Source organism: Sturnus vulgaris, chromosome 18, assembly GCF_052056855.1.
Source record: "Sturnus vulgaris isolate bStuVul1 chromosome 18, bStuVul1.hap1, whole genome shotgun sequence".
Lineage (NCBI taxonomy): Eukaryota > Metazoa > Chordata > Aves > Passeriformes > Sturnidae > Sturnus > Sturnus vulgaris.
Window position 1 is genome coordinate 7,688,458 of NC_142260.1, and position 16,173 is coordinate 7,704,630.

Here is a 16,173-nt window from a genome sequence, read left to right on the forward strand (position 1 = left end):
GATACAAAGTGGAGGGAAAGAGGAAGAGGGGGAGATGTTTGGAGTGATGGTGTTCATCTTCCCAAGTAACCATTCCATGTGATGGGACCCTGCTTTCCTGAGAAGGGTGAACACCTGCCTGCCCATGGGAAGCAGTGAATTAATTCCTTGTTTAGCTTTTCTTTTGTGCATGGCTTTTACAAAACAACAGCACAACAAACCCAGCAAGCCCTTTTGCTGTTTCACTGTACCTTATGGGATACTGTGTCTTTTCCATTCCACCTCTATCAGGTGTGTGTTATCAGCTGCTAATGGCTTCAAGGTGTCAGAGAGGTAGATGAGAAATGTGACAATGTGTCCAATTAGCTTAGATGTGTCCAATTACCTAATTGGAAAGAGGTTAAAGACCTGGAACAGCCTTTCTAGCAGGAGGTAGTCATGCCCTGTGCCTGGCAGTGTTTAGGTGGATTTTGGACAATACTCTTTAATAACACCTTTAATTTTTGGCCAGCCCTGAAGCTGGGCTAGATGATTTTTGTAGGTCTCTTCCAAATGGAATCACTCAATTCTTTTCACACCTTCTCTTGTGGCTGTGGCAGTGAACTGGAGCGCAGAGGGAGAGTTGGATCCGGGGGACATCTGCTGCATTAGTTTATTTGTGTTATGAATGGTGGGCATTAGAGATCATGGAGCAGAAAATAAATGCAGTTTTGTAATGAAATCTCTGTTTCAGAAAAACTCTGCTACCTGTATGCAAGGCAAAACCCCCCGACATTTTTGTAGTGCAGAACAGAAGTGTGAAAACAAAAAGCAAGTGGGTGGTTATGGATTTGCCTGGTGTTGTAGTAATGATCCTCGGCTGGGCTTGAGGCTGAAGAGTTAAATTTCTCTCTTTCATCCCATTTCTCTACTCTGTAAGAATGCTCTAATTTCCTGCATCCAGTCTATGAACTGCAGTGTCTTAGTGATGTGTGGTGAGTTGCTCCCTAGTTAAAATGCAGGTAGATATTCTTATAAAGTCACTTAATTAGGAACTTATACATTCTTATTGACTCGCTAATAAGGTAGTTTCCTTTTCCAGACACAAACGACAGCAACCTATTATCTAGAACCAAGTACTACTGAATGATCAAATTTGGAAATCTACTTCTTTTTTATTGGACAATCATCCACTTTAATATATATACATATTTAAAGTCTGTACATGGTAAAATACAAAATAAAAGTGTTTCTTTATAAGTTACACAATTAAACAGCTGCATTTGCCTGTAGTTTAGCTGTCATTTAATTAAAAAAAGAGAGAATTATTGTTGAGCCATTGTTATATCCATTGACAATAACCTTGGTATAAAACACCCATACAGAGTAAGTGTACAAAATAGTGTACAGTTCATATAAGCTGTGCAAAGACAGCAAAGTTCAGTTAAAAATCAAAGAGATGTATCCACTTTCCTCTGTCCACACCATGGATAGGAGAAGCAAAGTGGAAAATAAGCACAAACTTGTGGGTAAGAAGGTGCTTTAAACACAATATTGATGAATAAATTAAGATGAAAATTATAAATATATAAGATCTCCATTACACAGGACATGTTTGCATTATACTTTCAAAGTCATTCCAGGGATTTCAATGGATCTGTTGCACAAGCATGGTGCCATTTGGGGTGAGGAGGGAGGCAGAGCATGGTCTGGGTCCCTCAAGGTTATTTATTTTAGAGGAAAGAGTTGCTAGATCAGACAAGTCTACAGTAGCAGTTGAAGTAATACAGTAGCTGGAAATTCACTTGAAAGGTAATAGAAATGGTCATGTCATCTATATTGTATTTTTGATTTTTTTTTTTTTTTTAATCTGGGGGAAGAAGTTTCCTTTCCTACAGGGAAATTTCCCTTTCCTCCCTCCTGTAGAGCCAGGAGCTGCCTATGGTCTGTTTTTTGGGAGAAACTAGCTAATTGAGCAAATATTGATTGCTAAGCAGAGAGAGTTATGAAAAGTTGGGCAGATATAATGAACATGAAAACCTCCACATGGGGCAACAAATGAGGAATGCCAGTGAGAAGGAAGTCTTAGAGTGTGGTAAAGAACCTGCACTGAAGAAACGTGTGGACATTGGCGTGGGACAGCACCTCTTCAATTTATAGCACTCTGGTTTATTTACATCTTTGCAGTGTCCTGTGATGGTGGGGGCAGGCAAGTGGTCTAAGAGACTGTTATCTCCTCTTCTTCTTCCCCTTCATCATCCTCTTCCTCTGAGTCTGAGAAGTCTGAAGGTTTGCTGGGGCTGCTGGAATGGGAGGGAGAAGGAGACATCTGGGAGTCCAGTCTGTCCCTCAGGTGTAGATGCTCTGGGGACTGGTGGTAGGTCAGGGGATGCCGGGGGCTGGGTGGGCACACGGGGGGAACTTCCTCCTCCTCTTCCTCTCCCGAACATTTCTTGCCTACGTCACTGAGGTCTGGGTGAGGGTTGAACTTGGTGGGTAGGGTCTGTTCTCTGCAGCCACCAGAAGAGAGGAGCTCTCTTTCTTTAGAGTTCCTCCATTTCATCCTCCTGTTCTGGAACCAGATCTTCACCTAGGGTACAAAGCAACAAAGGAGTGTAACGGCTCAGTAAAACAGGGGCCAGAAAAGGTGTTTTGGCTGCACTCTCAAAACCCTGCACATGCACTAAAGCTAACAAGATCTTTGGAGGACCCTAGGAGCGAGCTCAGGGGCAATCAGGCTGTGGTCCTACTCACCCAGCTGGGAATCGTGACCTTTTTGGCTCTGTTGATCACCTGTAACTTGCTTTGGGTGTTCTCCCCGCTCAAATCCCCTTCTCCCCTGCTTCTCTCAAGCTGCCCCCGGGGGGTGGGGGATCTTGGCTCCCCACGCACCCTCTACCCTCCCTCCACCTGGCGCCCCTCTCACCTGTGAGTCCTTGAGGCCCAGCTTGGCCGCCAGCTTCTTCCTGTCGGGTTTGCTGATGTATTTCTGCTTCTGGAACATCTTCTCCAGCGCCTTGCGCTGCACGTCGGAGAAGACGGCGCGGCGCAGCATCCCCCGGCGGGGCTTGCCCCGGGCAGCCAGCGGCCAGGAGAAGGTGCCAGGGATGGGGACCACGGCGGAGGCAGCTGTGGGAGGGACACAGGGCGCTGAGCACAGCGGGACCGGCCCCCACCATCCCTCCCTGCCCTTCGGGCGGGCACTCAACAACCTGGGGCCGTGAAAAGGAGCTTTAGGCTTAACCAACCGCCCCCCCTTTCAGGCAGCGATGGCCGGGATTAGATCTATCAACTCAAATGTGGAAAATGGGTCAATGGTGGCCGGTTTTGTTGGGAGATTCAAAGGTCCCCGGCCTGAAAAGGCAAAGCGAGGCGTACCGGCTAAGATAGAGGTATAATAAAAAAGCTCTCCCTCCCACTCAGAAGCATTTGATTATTTTTTTTTCAGATGCTTTTATCATTTCAGATGCTTTATTATGCTGGAGATGAAAATGAGGACTTTTCTGATTCCGAACAAAACCGCTTCTCTTCAGATGCAGTTTTGATCAATCAGTATTCATCTTTTTATAATAATCTCTTCTCTCTCCCCTACCCCCGCTCCGAAGTTGGAGAATTCAATTCGAAGACATGAAAAGTAGCAGCTAATTAGCACACTGCCTGGTTCCCAATGGCATTAGTATGATAAAAAAGGGCAGAGTTTCGCCTTAAAAAAAAAAGAAGGGGGGGAACCTCCCCAAGAGAGACAGAGATGCTAATGAAGCGTGAATGGTAATTGTGTAGTAATGAACTAACAGAAAAAGACTGAGGACAAGCAGCTAACGCCATATATTATTGGAACAAAAGAGATTTACACTTTCAAACTAAACACAACGGCATGCCAGGCTCCTCGGGAGAATACTGATGGCACAATCGTCTCTTTCCCCAAATCATTTTCATTAAATGGACATGAAAAGCTATTTATAAAGCTCAAGTTGTTTTTGTTAGGCTATTCACATGCTGGAGAAAGGGAGCAAATTCCATTATGCAGAAGATGAATAGAAGAGCTTGGGTTATTTTTTTGCTCTCTCCCTTTCCCTGTTTTCTTTTTAAATTCATAGCTTGTTTGTGTAATTAGATTTCGGTTTTGGTTGGTTTTTTTTTTTTTTTTTTAATTTGTTCTCTCCGCATCATAATACTTGGGTGCTGTAACAATCACAGCTCCGTGGCCTGCTTTCTCGCCTTCCCCGTGTTGTTCGACGGTGCAGCCGGGAAGGTGGAGGAGGGAAATAGGCTGCGGAGGTGGAGCAGGGCAGTCAGGCCGCTCCCGTAAGGCGGAAAGGTTTGGGGGATACCCACGGGCTCCCTCCCTCCGTCCTTCCCTCCCTCTTCCCTCCCTCCCTCCCGGCGGCGGAGGGAGCTGACCGCTCCTCGTGGTGCTGAAACACCAGAGCCGGGAGGGAGAGAGGGAGGGAGAGAGGGAGGGAGGGAGCGGGGACCCGCCTCGCCTCGGGACCGTGACAATCCCGGCTAATTTGCGGATCAGCGGGGGGAGCGGGCAGGGAATGTCAGGCAGTCACTGCCTGTGCTAAATCGGGCAGCAAATTGGCGCGACTGATGTTTGAATGTTGTACTCCCTCCAACCTCTGAACTGCAGCATAACCCCGCCGAGGGAACGCAGGGACGGAGAGAAATCACCGGGCTGTGCCCGCTCACAGCGACACTTGGAAACACCTACCTGGGAAATAGGAAGATCTGAGAAAGGGCTGGAAGGATCCTTCAAAGTACGGAAATGAGAAAGTCTTTGGCGGGACGCTCTGAAGCAACGCAGGGGAGGTTTCTAGTAAATAAATAAAATCGGATTAATCGGAGGGTAACCGCCAGTTGGACCCGACCGACGGCAAGGCTTGGTTCTGTCGCTCGGTCTGGAGACCAACGCACTGGTACTTTTAGAAAAAATTAAAGAGCCAGACTGAACTCAGAACGGCCCAGGAAATGTGGCGCTTTTTCTGGTTTTGCCAGCAAAGCGGCACCCGTGAGGACAGGGTCAGCCCGAAGACACGGCCGGGGGATCCCTCGTCTCCTTTGGGACCCCTCCCTCCGCCTGCTCCTCCCGTCCGTGCTGCGGCGGAGCGGCATCGGCCACCGGCAGCGCTGCCCCTCGCCCTTGAAATCCGAGCGGTGCCGGAGGGCTCTGCAGCTCGGGACTGGGTCCTCCCTCCTTCCCTCCCTCCCTTCCTTCGCCCAGCCGGCTCCCTGCGCTGCCCCTCGCCCGTCATGCCCCTCCTGCGGGCGGTGTGTCCCCAGCGCCCGGAGCCGCCGCCGGCCCGGGGTCGCCCCGCTTACCTGCTCGGGGCGTGGAGGAGAGGATGGCGTTGACTCCAAACTTCAGGAAAGTGGAGTCGCTGCTGGAAGTCTGTGGCGAACAGATCCTCCTGGAGCCGGCGGTGGTGGAGCTGGGGAGCTCCGGCGTCCCCGAGTCCGTCCCGGCCGCCGAGGCTGGGGGGGACATGCTGGGCGGGGGGGCAGTCCTGGGCAGGTAGCTGGTGGGCCTGCTGATCCGGATCAAATCTTCCACCAGGAAGCTGGAATGGCTGGAAAAAGCCGACTGCAGAGACTGAGGCAAGGTGAGGGTGGGGGTCGGCCGGAGGAGGCTGGGGTAGACGGCTGGAGGGGCGATGAGGCTGGGGAACATCATCGCAGGGGCCGTCCGCGGAGCCGGGCTGGGGCCGCTCGCCTGCTTGTTTGTTTGTTTGCTTTTGTTTTCTGCTTTGCGAACCTGGGTTGGTAAAGATCCAGCCAGCGAGTCCGGCGGAGTTCTCTCTGCCCCTTCCTCCTGGACCATGGGTTTTATAGTGGTCAGCCCCGCTGAGGCTCTTTCAAAAGTGACAGCCCCAACAATGGGGTTCAACAAAGTTCTCCACTTCAGCTTCATTCAGGGCGAGCTCCCGGCTTCTCCATTGGTCCGAGGCTGCAATTTATGATTGGATTAGACTTCATAAGCAACCGGGGCACAATAGCCCCGCCACAAAGAAAGTGTAGTCATCAATTTTGCATATTGACCGCCTCTTTGGAATACAGCGCTCCAAAGGCTCCCAGCAGGGTTTTGTTCAGAGGCAACACACACAGGCTAATTAAATGCCTATTTAAAAGTTTCAAATGACATCTTGCCTCGTAGAAAGGGAATTATTTAAAGAAAGCACTAAATTTATTTGCCGCTCCCCTGCTGAGTTTAGGAAATAAATCAATAAATATTCATATAAACTTATCTGCGGACTCTCAGTAAAGCAGGGGTTTTGTGGGTTTGAAAAAACAAATTAGAAAACGTTGAACTAAGCTCTGTTGAGGGAGAAACATGTTTGGAGAGTGGATCCCACAGTGGTTTGAACATATTCTGCTCCTGCTATTAGAATGAGGCAGAATTAGCGCGTGTAGGTGGGGTTGGTTTTCTATCTGCACATCAAAGGTCCGGAGTAAGGCATATTCAAGATCCGAGCTTCATAAAAATATCGTGTACTTGTGCTCAGGCGAGAGGTTTGCCCAGACCGAAATGTGAGCCTTGATGTGGCCGGTGAGAACTCCGCTCCCACAAAATCTGAGTCTTGCACACAGGAGAAACCTGGACAGCTTTGTGGGACCAGAGCAACCCCTTCGGGTTCTCAGTCCGTTGCTCCTGTGTAGCCTATCTACGTTCAAAATAGTGGGAATCGCTACCCTCCAGCTGTGAAAATCAAGACAACTTTGTCGCATTTGGATCCTTTTGGCTGAAGTTGTGCGAGCTACTCTCCGCTTTGTTGGTGTCCGTGGCTAGAAGCAGCCAAATTCACCTGATCTCGCTTTTTATCTGCACGCGTGTGCAGGATTTCGGAAGGTGTACTGCTCAATGCGACAGAGCCCGGAGTCCCCTAACTTTGGTGCGAGGGACAAATGACGTCGTCTAATGGGAAAGTAGTAAATAGGGATTTTTCTGGTAGAGAGGTTTTGTTTGTGGTGGCAAATATGGAAATAGGCGCAAGTGTAGTTAGTTTCCTTTGGAGGTGGGTGATGAAAGCGACTATTGAGAGTGGTTTTACCTGATTTCTCTGTTAAAGACTATAACAGATGTGTTAAATGTCCTATGTTTTAAAAGCACCCTATTCAGCCCTTTGGTGTGTCTGAACCTTTGCAAGCAGAAGTGTGCAGCTCAACCATGCAGCCTTTATCCTATTAACCATGAACTAACTGTCACCTTCAGCTGTTTTCCCTTTTTACTTTTTAACACAAAGCTTTCTCAAAAATCTTATTAACCAGCTTTATTTCTCTCGATGGTTTTTGTCCGGACGTTTTGTGTTGATTATCTCCATGTCGATGCTTTAACCATTCAATAAAACTGCATCTGCGATTTATATCACATTAGGGAAGAAAGAAAGTCTGTTAAACCTCTCCCTTGATTCAAATCAAAAAGTTATTTATTAGAGAGGACGGAATCAGCCCTGGAAACTGTATGATCCTGACAAGCTTTCCCGGCGCTGTTCGCCGGCCCCCAGCAGGCGAGCACCTGCAGACCTGACTTGGAAGGTCCGCCGTCTGAAAGCATCACTTTGAAATAAAACCTCGCTGGAGTTTTTTTTTTTTTTTTTTCCCCGCTCCCCAGTTTTGTTGTTCTTGATGCTTAGCAGGTAAAGAAAAAGGGGAAGGAAGGTGTGGGCAGAGCGCAGGGGGTGCGGACGGGTCTCGCCACCTGCCCCTCGCCCCGTCCAGGCTCCGCAGTGCCGGGGGGACCCGGGGGTGCCGGGGGGTGCCAGGGGTGCAGGGGGGACCCGGGGGGTTCCAGGGATGCCGGGGGGAGCGGGGGTTGCCCTGTCCTGCCCTGCTCCGGGCTCAGTTCTCCCCTCGCCCCCACCCAGGACGCTCCGGGGTTACCTCAAGCCCCGCTTCTGCGCAGCGCTGCTCTCAGGGTGTTATTTACTAGCGGATGGAAAAAGCAAACGGGGTTTTCCCAATAAAATAATTACCTGGCACCTCGCCAGCTCTCAGTCCCGTCTCTGTTCCCTGCTCCCTGCCCCTCTCGCAGCCGTCCCCCGATCCCGGCGTTTCCCACATGAGCTCCGCCCGGGCTGTTCCGAGAACACTTCGTTTTTTACAGTCATTATACGTTTCCTTTGAGATGATTTACTCCTTTCTTTACATATACATTGGGGGCATTTTGTCTCACTATAGACCAACTGCTGCTAATTTCTCTGGTTTTAAAAAAGAGGGGCTGACATTTTCGGGAAGGTTGGGTCAAACGCATGCTGGGGCACGCGTGGACCCGGTTCCTTGTGATGCATCTGAGCACACTCATAAAGAATTCCTTAAGCACCACGGCAAAAGGGACTAGACATCTATTGAAAGGGAAGATAGACCATAAGAAACCAAGAAATCAGACGAAAGGATCTTATTTTAAGAGATCTCCTTTGGAAGTTTCTTTTCAAAGGCAGTGATCATTTAAGAGAAAGGGAATTCTAATGTCTCAGGATAAAACCTGTGACTAATGCCGTTTGACCTATGCTCAGGCAGTTTTGTGTTTCCTGCCATTCATTTTAATGTCGTTATCTTCAAATTTATTTCTTAAAAGTCACTCACTTTCTTTGTCACGTAAAAAAAAAAAAAAAAAAAAAAAAGGAAAAAGAGCCCAAACCCAAAAACTGCCGGCGGGTGTGGGGTAGGGAGGGGGAGGTGGGGGTTGAAGCTGCGTGTGTCCCGCTCCGAGGCTGGTAATCCGCATGAAATTGGGAGAGCCAGCACTTCAAATCCGGAGAGCAAAGGGCTGGGCAGGGCCGAGCCGGCGCCCCCCCGGCTGCTCGGAGCGGCGCTCGGAGCCCCCCGGCTCTCCCGCATCCTCGGCCCCGGGACGCGGACGTCTCAATCACCGCCACGGCGCTGCCCCACTCGGGATCGGGACAGCCCCTGCCCTGCCGGCTCCCCGCAGCCAGGTGGGCTGCAAAGCCAAACTTCTCGTCCCTCCCTCCCCAAGCCGGGAGCCGCTCCACAAGGGACCGGCCGAGCCCCTCTCCGCTCCCCCAGGACTGTCCGGGCTCACAGTGCCCGCTTCTTCCTCCCGAAAGCTGCGGTGCAAACGTGTGCTCGCGTCTTTTAGATTGTTTTCTTTTCTTTTCTTTTTTTTTTTTTTCTTTTCCCATTCCTTTTTCTATTTTTTTTTTCCTTTTATTTTTTTCCGCCGGAGAGGGGGCTGCAGGAGAGGGGGTGGGATGCTCCGTCCCTGCTGTGTCCCAGCCCCCTAACGATGCTCATCGACCACGCCGGCAGCTTGAATGGAGGCTGCGGGGGCGAGGCTGTATTAAGACACCTAAGTCTTCACCTTTAGAATTCAAGCACAAGGAACAGTAACTGTTGGTTCGTTCAAAGCTCTTCTAGATCCCCCCTTTTCTTGAAAATCCTTCTATTGTGCCAATCAAGCAGATGGTTTGCAGGAAATATAGCTTGGCCCCAGTGACCGAAACTAATTTTAACTAGCTTTCCAAGCCTGGCACGTTTGTTTTGCTCTTACAAAATAGCTAAAAAAACAGCTGGCAAGGGTGAATTAAACCCATTAAAGACACATTTATAAGAAATTATATTCACATAGGTTGCTTGAAACCCCCCTAAGAGGGGAGAGATGAGCGTATTGAAATGAAAATGTCCCCGAGCACACTACCCTCCTTAACATCGCCTGAGAGTCTCAAAACATTTTACTAAATAGATTAACTTGACTATTGTTTTGCATCACATTTATCAGCTTCATTAAGTGAATAGCTGAACAAATATATTACGCATGCATGAAAAGCTCTTTTGGGGGCTGCCTTATTGTGTCCTCAGCCCTGACAGGTGGTTAACTGTGTTTCTCTCTCCTCTCCCCCTCTCTCTCTCTGCGCAAAGAAAGAGGGATCTTGGACAGAGCGCACAGCCCAGACTTGGCAAAGGGACCTCGAGGGGAGAGTTACTTTCTTTTCCCTCTCCATTCATGCTGGCCAGCCCAGAGTGCACGCAGCCTGAAATGCAACCAGATGATCTGATCATGTCAAAAGTAATTAACTTTAGTTTAGTCTCTGTGCCTTGCTTGCGCTTTACTAACTCCTTCCAAGCCTGTGTAATTTGCATTCTTTCTTCCAAATTTGATTATTTTTGTCCATTTCGTCCTTTTATCCTTTTCCCAACCTCCACTTTTGTTTTAAAAAAATAATCTGGGATTGAACAATCTCTCTTCTTTCTTCTCCACTGATCTGTCAAATAAACAACCACACAACCTCCTAAAAACAACTCTTTTAATGAGCTAAGATTGGCACATTTTGGAGAGCTAGGATTTGCAAAATCCAATATGATGGTTTATTTGCTGCCTCAATTTCATGATTTCTTGGTGCAGTGGAACCTCGCTGGGAATTGGACAGTGGCAGTTTGGATTTCAGATGTTGGTGGACAGGGTCCTGCTTGTGGTCTCTGCCCCAAGGGTTTCCAAATTAGACTGTGCAGATGAAATTTGGAGGAGGATGACAGAACACCAAACTTGCCCATTTATTTTCTCAAAAACATGTTCCTCTCATGTTGCTCAGGTAGGTCAGAAGAATTAAAAATCCTTTTGCCTTTCAAATAATTTCTTAAGAGTACTCCTACCTCCTCACTGTAAACTGAAGTTGTGATCCTTTGCTTATGACAGTGGCAAATTTCTCTGGTGACTGATCCTCTGAAATCTCTTTGCAGTGGGCAATTTTAAGTGCTGGGACTTGAAGATCTCCTGACTTTTCCACTCATTAAGACCCAGTTCTGTTCCTCACTCTCCGGGTTATGACAGGAAGGGCAACTTTCTCGGGAGGACAGGACTTTCAGCACAATCCAGCAGGAGAATGAATATTTCCTGGTGTGGATTTTAGAAAATCTGAGAGTTTGCTGTCACTTTGAACTGAGGGTCCTTGAACCCACACACCCTTGATGTCTGCCACAAGAATGGATTTAAAATCTGCTCCCTACCCCTCTGCTTGCTGGAACATCACACAGGGACCACTGTCTCTCAGAGAAAGAACAGAATTACTATTTGACTACCTGTAGGATAAAACCAGGACCTTTTCTTGTTTGTACACCTTTTCTTAAAAGGGCTAGAGCATCAACCCTCAACCCCTTGAGTTCCTCCACGCCAGCCAACTGATGCTTCACTTCTCTCTGGGAAGGTTTAAGAGAGAGACTCAGAAGAGAGAGGCTGATGAGAACCCAGGGACCTGTAAACACTCTTCCCAATGGAAAGCCTTCCCCAGGCTGTGTGCTGGTAGCCAGAAGGATGGTGATAGGCTGGGAGGCTCACTTTGCTCCTTCCAGGTGAAAATACCATCAGAAGCCATGATTCAGTGGGGAAAACAGCTGTTGTGGGGAGAGTGTTTTTCTCTCTGAGTCCTATGTGAAGGTGCTGAAAGGTCCTATAACAGGGATTAACATGTGATTCATCTGGGGGGACCCAAAGCCATGTGATAAGGAAGGAAACTCAAATACTGAGTAATAGTTTTTAACTAAACACAAGTGCAAAATTTCCTTGTTGGGATACTCTAATGCTCTCACAAATTGAAGTGAGGGAACATCTTGGTTTTTTGAACATGATTCCCTGAGCATTTAGTGTTTTCTTCTTGTAAGTATTGCATTTATGACCTTGCCTATTAAGGTGATGGGTTTGCAGTTAAATGGTTCAGTTACAGACCATGCCCTGACCACAGATATGTGTAAGGTGCTGGTAAATTATCCTGCATCCATAGAGGACGAGAGTAACTGTCTGGACCTCTTTATTAAAGACAGAATGCTTGGCTTCCAGAAATACTAAGCTGCTCTTGTAGATGTTGGTGTGGGGTGTGTTTGATCTCTGGAGCTCTGACAGAAGAAGAATGACAAACTGCCCCTCATGGTTCACCTTTGTGGAACCACTGAGAAATGAGTTAGCAAGCCCTGGTCCATATGGTCCATGTGCTCTGCCCCCAGTTACTTTGTGTAAAATGGGAACTGAGATGAATGAAAATTGCTATATTTCTGTTGTCCCTTAGGGATACTTTTACCAAGTGAGCTGCTTCAGGTACAGAAAACCAAGAGCAATAATGCCCTAGGAATTAACAGCTTCATAGTCTTAGGCATCATGGACACCTCTTCAGGATTCTCAAGGGTAGGTATCTAAATTCAGGATGGCTGGATTCTTGCAGAGCCAAAAGATTTTCCACTGGATCTCCACTTGTGAGAAAGAGTTGTTGTTTTCAGAAAGCCCTTGGCTCATCCTGGAGACTAGAACAGCACCACCCTTCTCCTGGGCTTTGCTTTGCAAGCAGTGCAGCTTCCTGGTGTCCAGAGATGAAGGGCTCTTCCATTTAATCATCGAGAAAAGCTGATGAGGTCCCAGTCCTTGAGAATCTTTCTTGAAATAGCCCAGGCCTTTCTCCTGGGAGCTTCCCCAACCTGCAGGAAGTGCATCCCTTCTCAGAGAATAGTGTTTCTTTCTGAGGAACAGAAGAAAAGCCTCCTACTTGTATTCCAGCAGGCATGAGATGGGCCAGATACACAGTGAAGTGTGTTACCCATTTATGCCTTCAACAATCTGAAAGCAAATGGAAATCTCTGGGACTAAGGAGAGTGTGAACATGTAAAGAGAATTTAGAAAAGCTTTTCCCCATGCCTTTGGCCTCAGAATGTTGCTTGTTCTGTCAGGGCTGAAGTCAGGGGCAAAACTCATGGTAATTTCAATGCAGTGGGGTTAAGCCCTAGAAGAATTTGAATGTACTTGTCTCCTTTCAGGACTTTGTCAGGAGAGTTTTGGTACTGCAGGGGGAAATATCAAAGACAACTGAAGTTTAGAATGAGACAGCCAGGATGTGTGAAGAGGATCTTCATAAGATGAAACAGCTTTTCTCAGGTTTCTTATCACACCTGTATGAGAACTACTTTACAAAACCCACATTTTAGTGGTTGCATTCACATTTTTGTCTCTCATCATGTCATGATTCTTGTCTTCTTTTTTCTCTGTTTTTCCTTGTCCATTAGAAAAGTGGAGGGTGGAGAACATCAAATTATGTCTCTAGTAAGGTCTTTAGGGACATCAGGTGGGATTTAGCAGATTTAAACTTTGACTTGATGAAATCTGGTATGGTCATGTTGTCCTGGTAAAGGACGGGGCTCTTTTTGAGGACCAATACTCTGGTTGTGACTCTTCAGACCCAGAAAGTTCAGGAGAATGGAAATTATTGTAGCTTTAAACTATGTTTGCAGCCCCCTGATTCACGAATGTACTGGGATAAAGGGTATCTCTCTGGTGTCTTTTAAATTGTTCTGCCTTGGATATTAAATGGAAGTTTAGTCCCTCACCTATCAACCTTTATCTAACTTGCCCTAATGGTATTATACAAAACATTTTCTATCCTCCTTTTTTGGTGAATATCTCTGGCTCCTACAGATGAATAAATCAACAATGGGGGATGTGTAGAGACAGGACTACACTGCTGACTGTGATCAGACTCTCTCTCTTGGAAGAGTTCAAACAATGAGGCTGGACTTCAGTGCCAGGACAATTCATGTCTGGGCCTTTTCCCTGCTTCTGCACTTAGAGCAGCAGGGGCAGGCTGGACAGCATGGAAAATTTTCCATCCACTGCTGTGTACATGGTAACTGTCTGCAGATTTGTGAGAGGAAAAATGGAGAATGTCTTCTTGTTATCTTCTGCTATTTCCACAGCATCTATTAGCCAAAGAGAAGGCAGATTTTTGCTCTCAGTTCTGGTTGTCCAGCCCTAATATTTAAAAGACTGTTTTAATATGGATGAAATAACAATGGGACTTATGAGGTGTACTGACCTTAGCAGGAAGAACCAATAATCAGAAGTCTCTCTTTGGAAAGATTGGAACACACAAGGATTTGCATCTGGTCCCAGGCCCCACAGTGCAAAAGGAGACTGACATCAGACTGGACTGGCTGAGTTCAAAATTCAAAACTGGGATATTTGCACTCTGGGCAGATGAAACAGGGCTGTGAAACAGTCTCACTATTTCCAAGAAAAATATATAAGCTTTGTATGAAAGGTTTAGGGAAAACCTCATTTTCCATTTAGCATCATATCCAGGTGAGTGTAGACCTCAGCTCTGGGGGAACAGGTAGGGATGATGGGCTCTCTAATGTACTGCAACTCCTTTCCACCCCACTCTTAGTGTGTCCAGGATGTCACCACATTCAAACTTCCTCATTACATTGGGAAACTGACTCCAGTACACGAGCAGATTGTCAGGTCACCTAGGAAAAATCCACAAAGACAGTCAAGACAAGTCGTCCTCCTGGGCTGAGGAATTTTCAGCTCTCCTGACAGGGATCTGGGATGTCCCTCCGTGCTGGGGCCATGTGACCAAGGGGTTTTTCTTCCTTCTCTTCCCGAGTTCACCATGAAGAATGTTTTTAAGGTAAAAAAAGGCATCTCTAACTTTTATAGCTGTGTTTTAAGTGATGGTTTCACGAGGAGCTGCTGTTAAATCACACGGTTTGTTTTATGACATATTTTCAAATCAAGCCATGTTTAAGCAAGAAAGGCAAGTAATTACATATCACTTTTTAAGAATGTGCACTTTGTTTTCTTTTCCTCTTCATTTAAATTCCAGAGTGCACAGGACTTCTGTTTTCAAGTAGATTTTTAACCATGACTAGAGAAGCTTAGTTATCAGTTATGCACTATAAACAATATGCAGAGGGGGGATGTTTTGATCAGAGCTATTCAGTCCTTGCTTGCTAATCTAATTACAAAGTGTAGGTTTTTCTGACATAGAGCTGCTTGCACAGAAAAGGCTTTTCTCACACCTGGTGGATTGTTTAGCCAATCTTTTTAAATGCTTACAGTTTTAAAGTGGGGGGGGAGGGAAGCCTTTTTAAAAAACAAGTTCCTGTGCAAGGCAATAGAAAGAATTTAGTGGTTGTCAACATGAGTTTAGTATAAGGGTGCTGTGTAAAATGTGGGTTCACTTTTCATTGACCTTTGGACATAGTAGCCCCAAACATAGTTTTAAATTTTTTTTTAAGGATTAAGGAGAGTATGAAAGATAACAGATGCCAGTGACTTCATTAAATTGTGTGCATGAGTGCTGTAAATATCGATGTATGGCTGGACACCATGCTCCCATATTTTTTTTTGGATGTTTATTGTTCGTGCCTCAAGTGCTCAGCAGCTCTGAAAGGGCAGCTTTGAATCACAGCCCCAGCAAAACAGTATTTTTGTGTTGTTTAGTGCCCCGACTCCTACAAACAAAATAAAGTACCTTGTTGAATAAGGGCCATTGAGCAGGAATGATGGGTTAAGAGTGGGGGTCTGAGGTGGCAGCGTGGGTGCTTGTTTATCAGGGAGGAGTTGTCAGTTGTTGGCTGCGCTGCTGAAAGGAGGGACGCTGGAGGCTGATGGCTGGGGGAGCATTGATGTGAGGTAACGGGGTAATCGGATTGAAAGTTAGCCATGGTATTTATGTCAGTTCACATTTCGTCAAATGAATAATATGAGGTTGCTACCTAGCCCGGGCCTTGGCCTGGGGGTTGGGTTATAAAGAATCTAAGGGCTCATTTGATTCAAATATAAATTAATTCTCACTGGAGCGTTGGCTGATTAATCTATTTGCATAATAGTAGAAAAACTGCAGTGTGGTTACTTTTGCGGGGATTTGGACAAGAAAAGCCTTAAATTCATTTGAAAGAATATTGTGTGAGAAGTCAGGGAAGCAAAAGCACCTCTATAGGGCTCCCTCAAGCCATTTTGCCCCCAATCCTGATGTGCAAAACCGAAGGCTGAACTTGTTCACTGGGGAGTCTGACGCCCTCCTGAAAAAAAACCTGTGTTCTGATGTCTGGCTACACTTGCATTTTTGTATTTGATGTTGCTCTCATTGTAATTATAACATTGGCATCCTTTATAGTTTCTGATATTTAATAAAAATGAAGCCTAAATAAGGTTGCAGCATGTGTAGGTGGAGTAAATGTTGGACTGCAGTGAAGCTCTGTGGGAAAATAAAGAAGTAGGAGAGACAAATGTACTTGAAATGTAAGTGCTGTTTGTGTGAAAGCCTGGTTATCCTGTGAGACATGAGAATGAAAAGATCCCAGTTCTGCTGGCCACATGCACTCACAGTGTGGGCAGGGAGGAGACTCAGTGGGTCTAATGCCAGTGCTGACAGCAAGCACAAGCTCAAAGAAGAAGAAAGCTTTTTTTTTCTCTTTTATTTGCTTCCCCTTCTACCAAGC

At 46.7% G+C, this 16,173-nt stretch overlaps 2 protein-coding genes across 3 annotated transcripts in view; one reads left to right on the forward strand and one right to left on the reverse strand.

Annotated features, from left to right (window-relative positions):
• Window positions 1–1,753: 1,753 nt before the first annotated feature.
• DBX1 (developing brain homeobox 1) lies at window positions 1,754–5,632 on the reverse strand. Of its 2 annotated transcripts, XM_088175621.1 has the most exons (5): window positions 5,281–5,632; window positions 4,673–4,774; window positions 3,337–3,339; window positions 2,885–3,087; window positions 1,754–2,548 (listed from the first exon to the last, which is right to left on the reverse strand). In XM_088175621.1, the coding sequence occupies exons 1-5, from the start codon at window positions 5,630–5,632 to the stop codon at window positions 2,177–2,179; spliced, it is 1,032 nt and encodes a 343-aa protein (XP_088031747.1). In that variant the 3' UTR covers window positions 1,754–2,176. The 2 variants fall into 2 exon arrangements, with proteins under 2 accessions (XP_088031747.1, XP_014746590.1); XM_014891104.2 differs by lacking the exon at window positions 3,337–3,339.
• A 3,046-nt stretch (window positions 5,633–8,678) lies between these two features.
• PRMT3 (protein arginine methyltransferase 3) overlaps window positions 8,679–16,173 on the forward strand; it is a 141,329-nt gene continuing 133,834 nt past the window's right edge. The window contains exons 1-3 of the mRNA XM_088175741.1: window positions 8,679–9,033; window positions 11,970–12,085; window positions 12,955–13,054. Coding sequence (XP_088031867.1) covers window positions 8,679–9,033; window positions 11,970–12,085; window positions 12,955–13,054 — 571 coding nt within the window. The remainder of the gene's footprint in view (window positions 9,034–11,969; window positions 12,086–12,954; window positions 13,055–16,173) is intronic.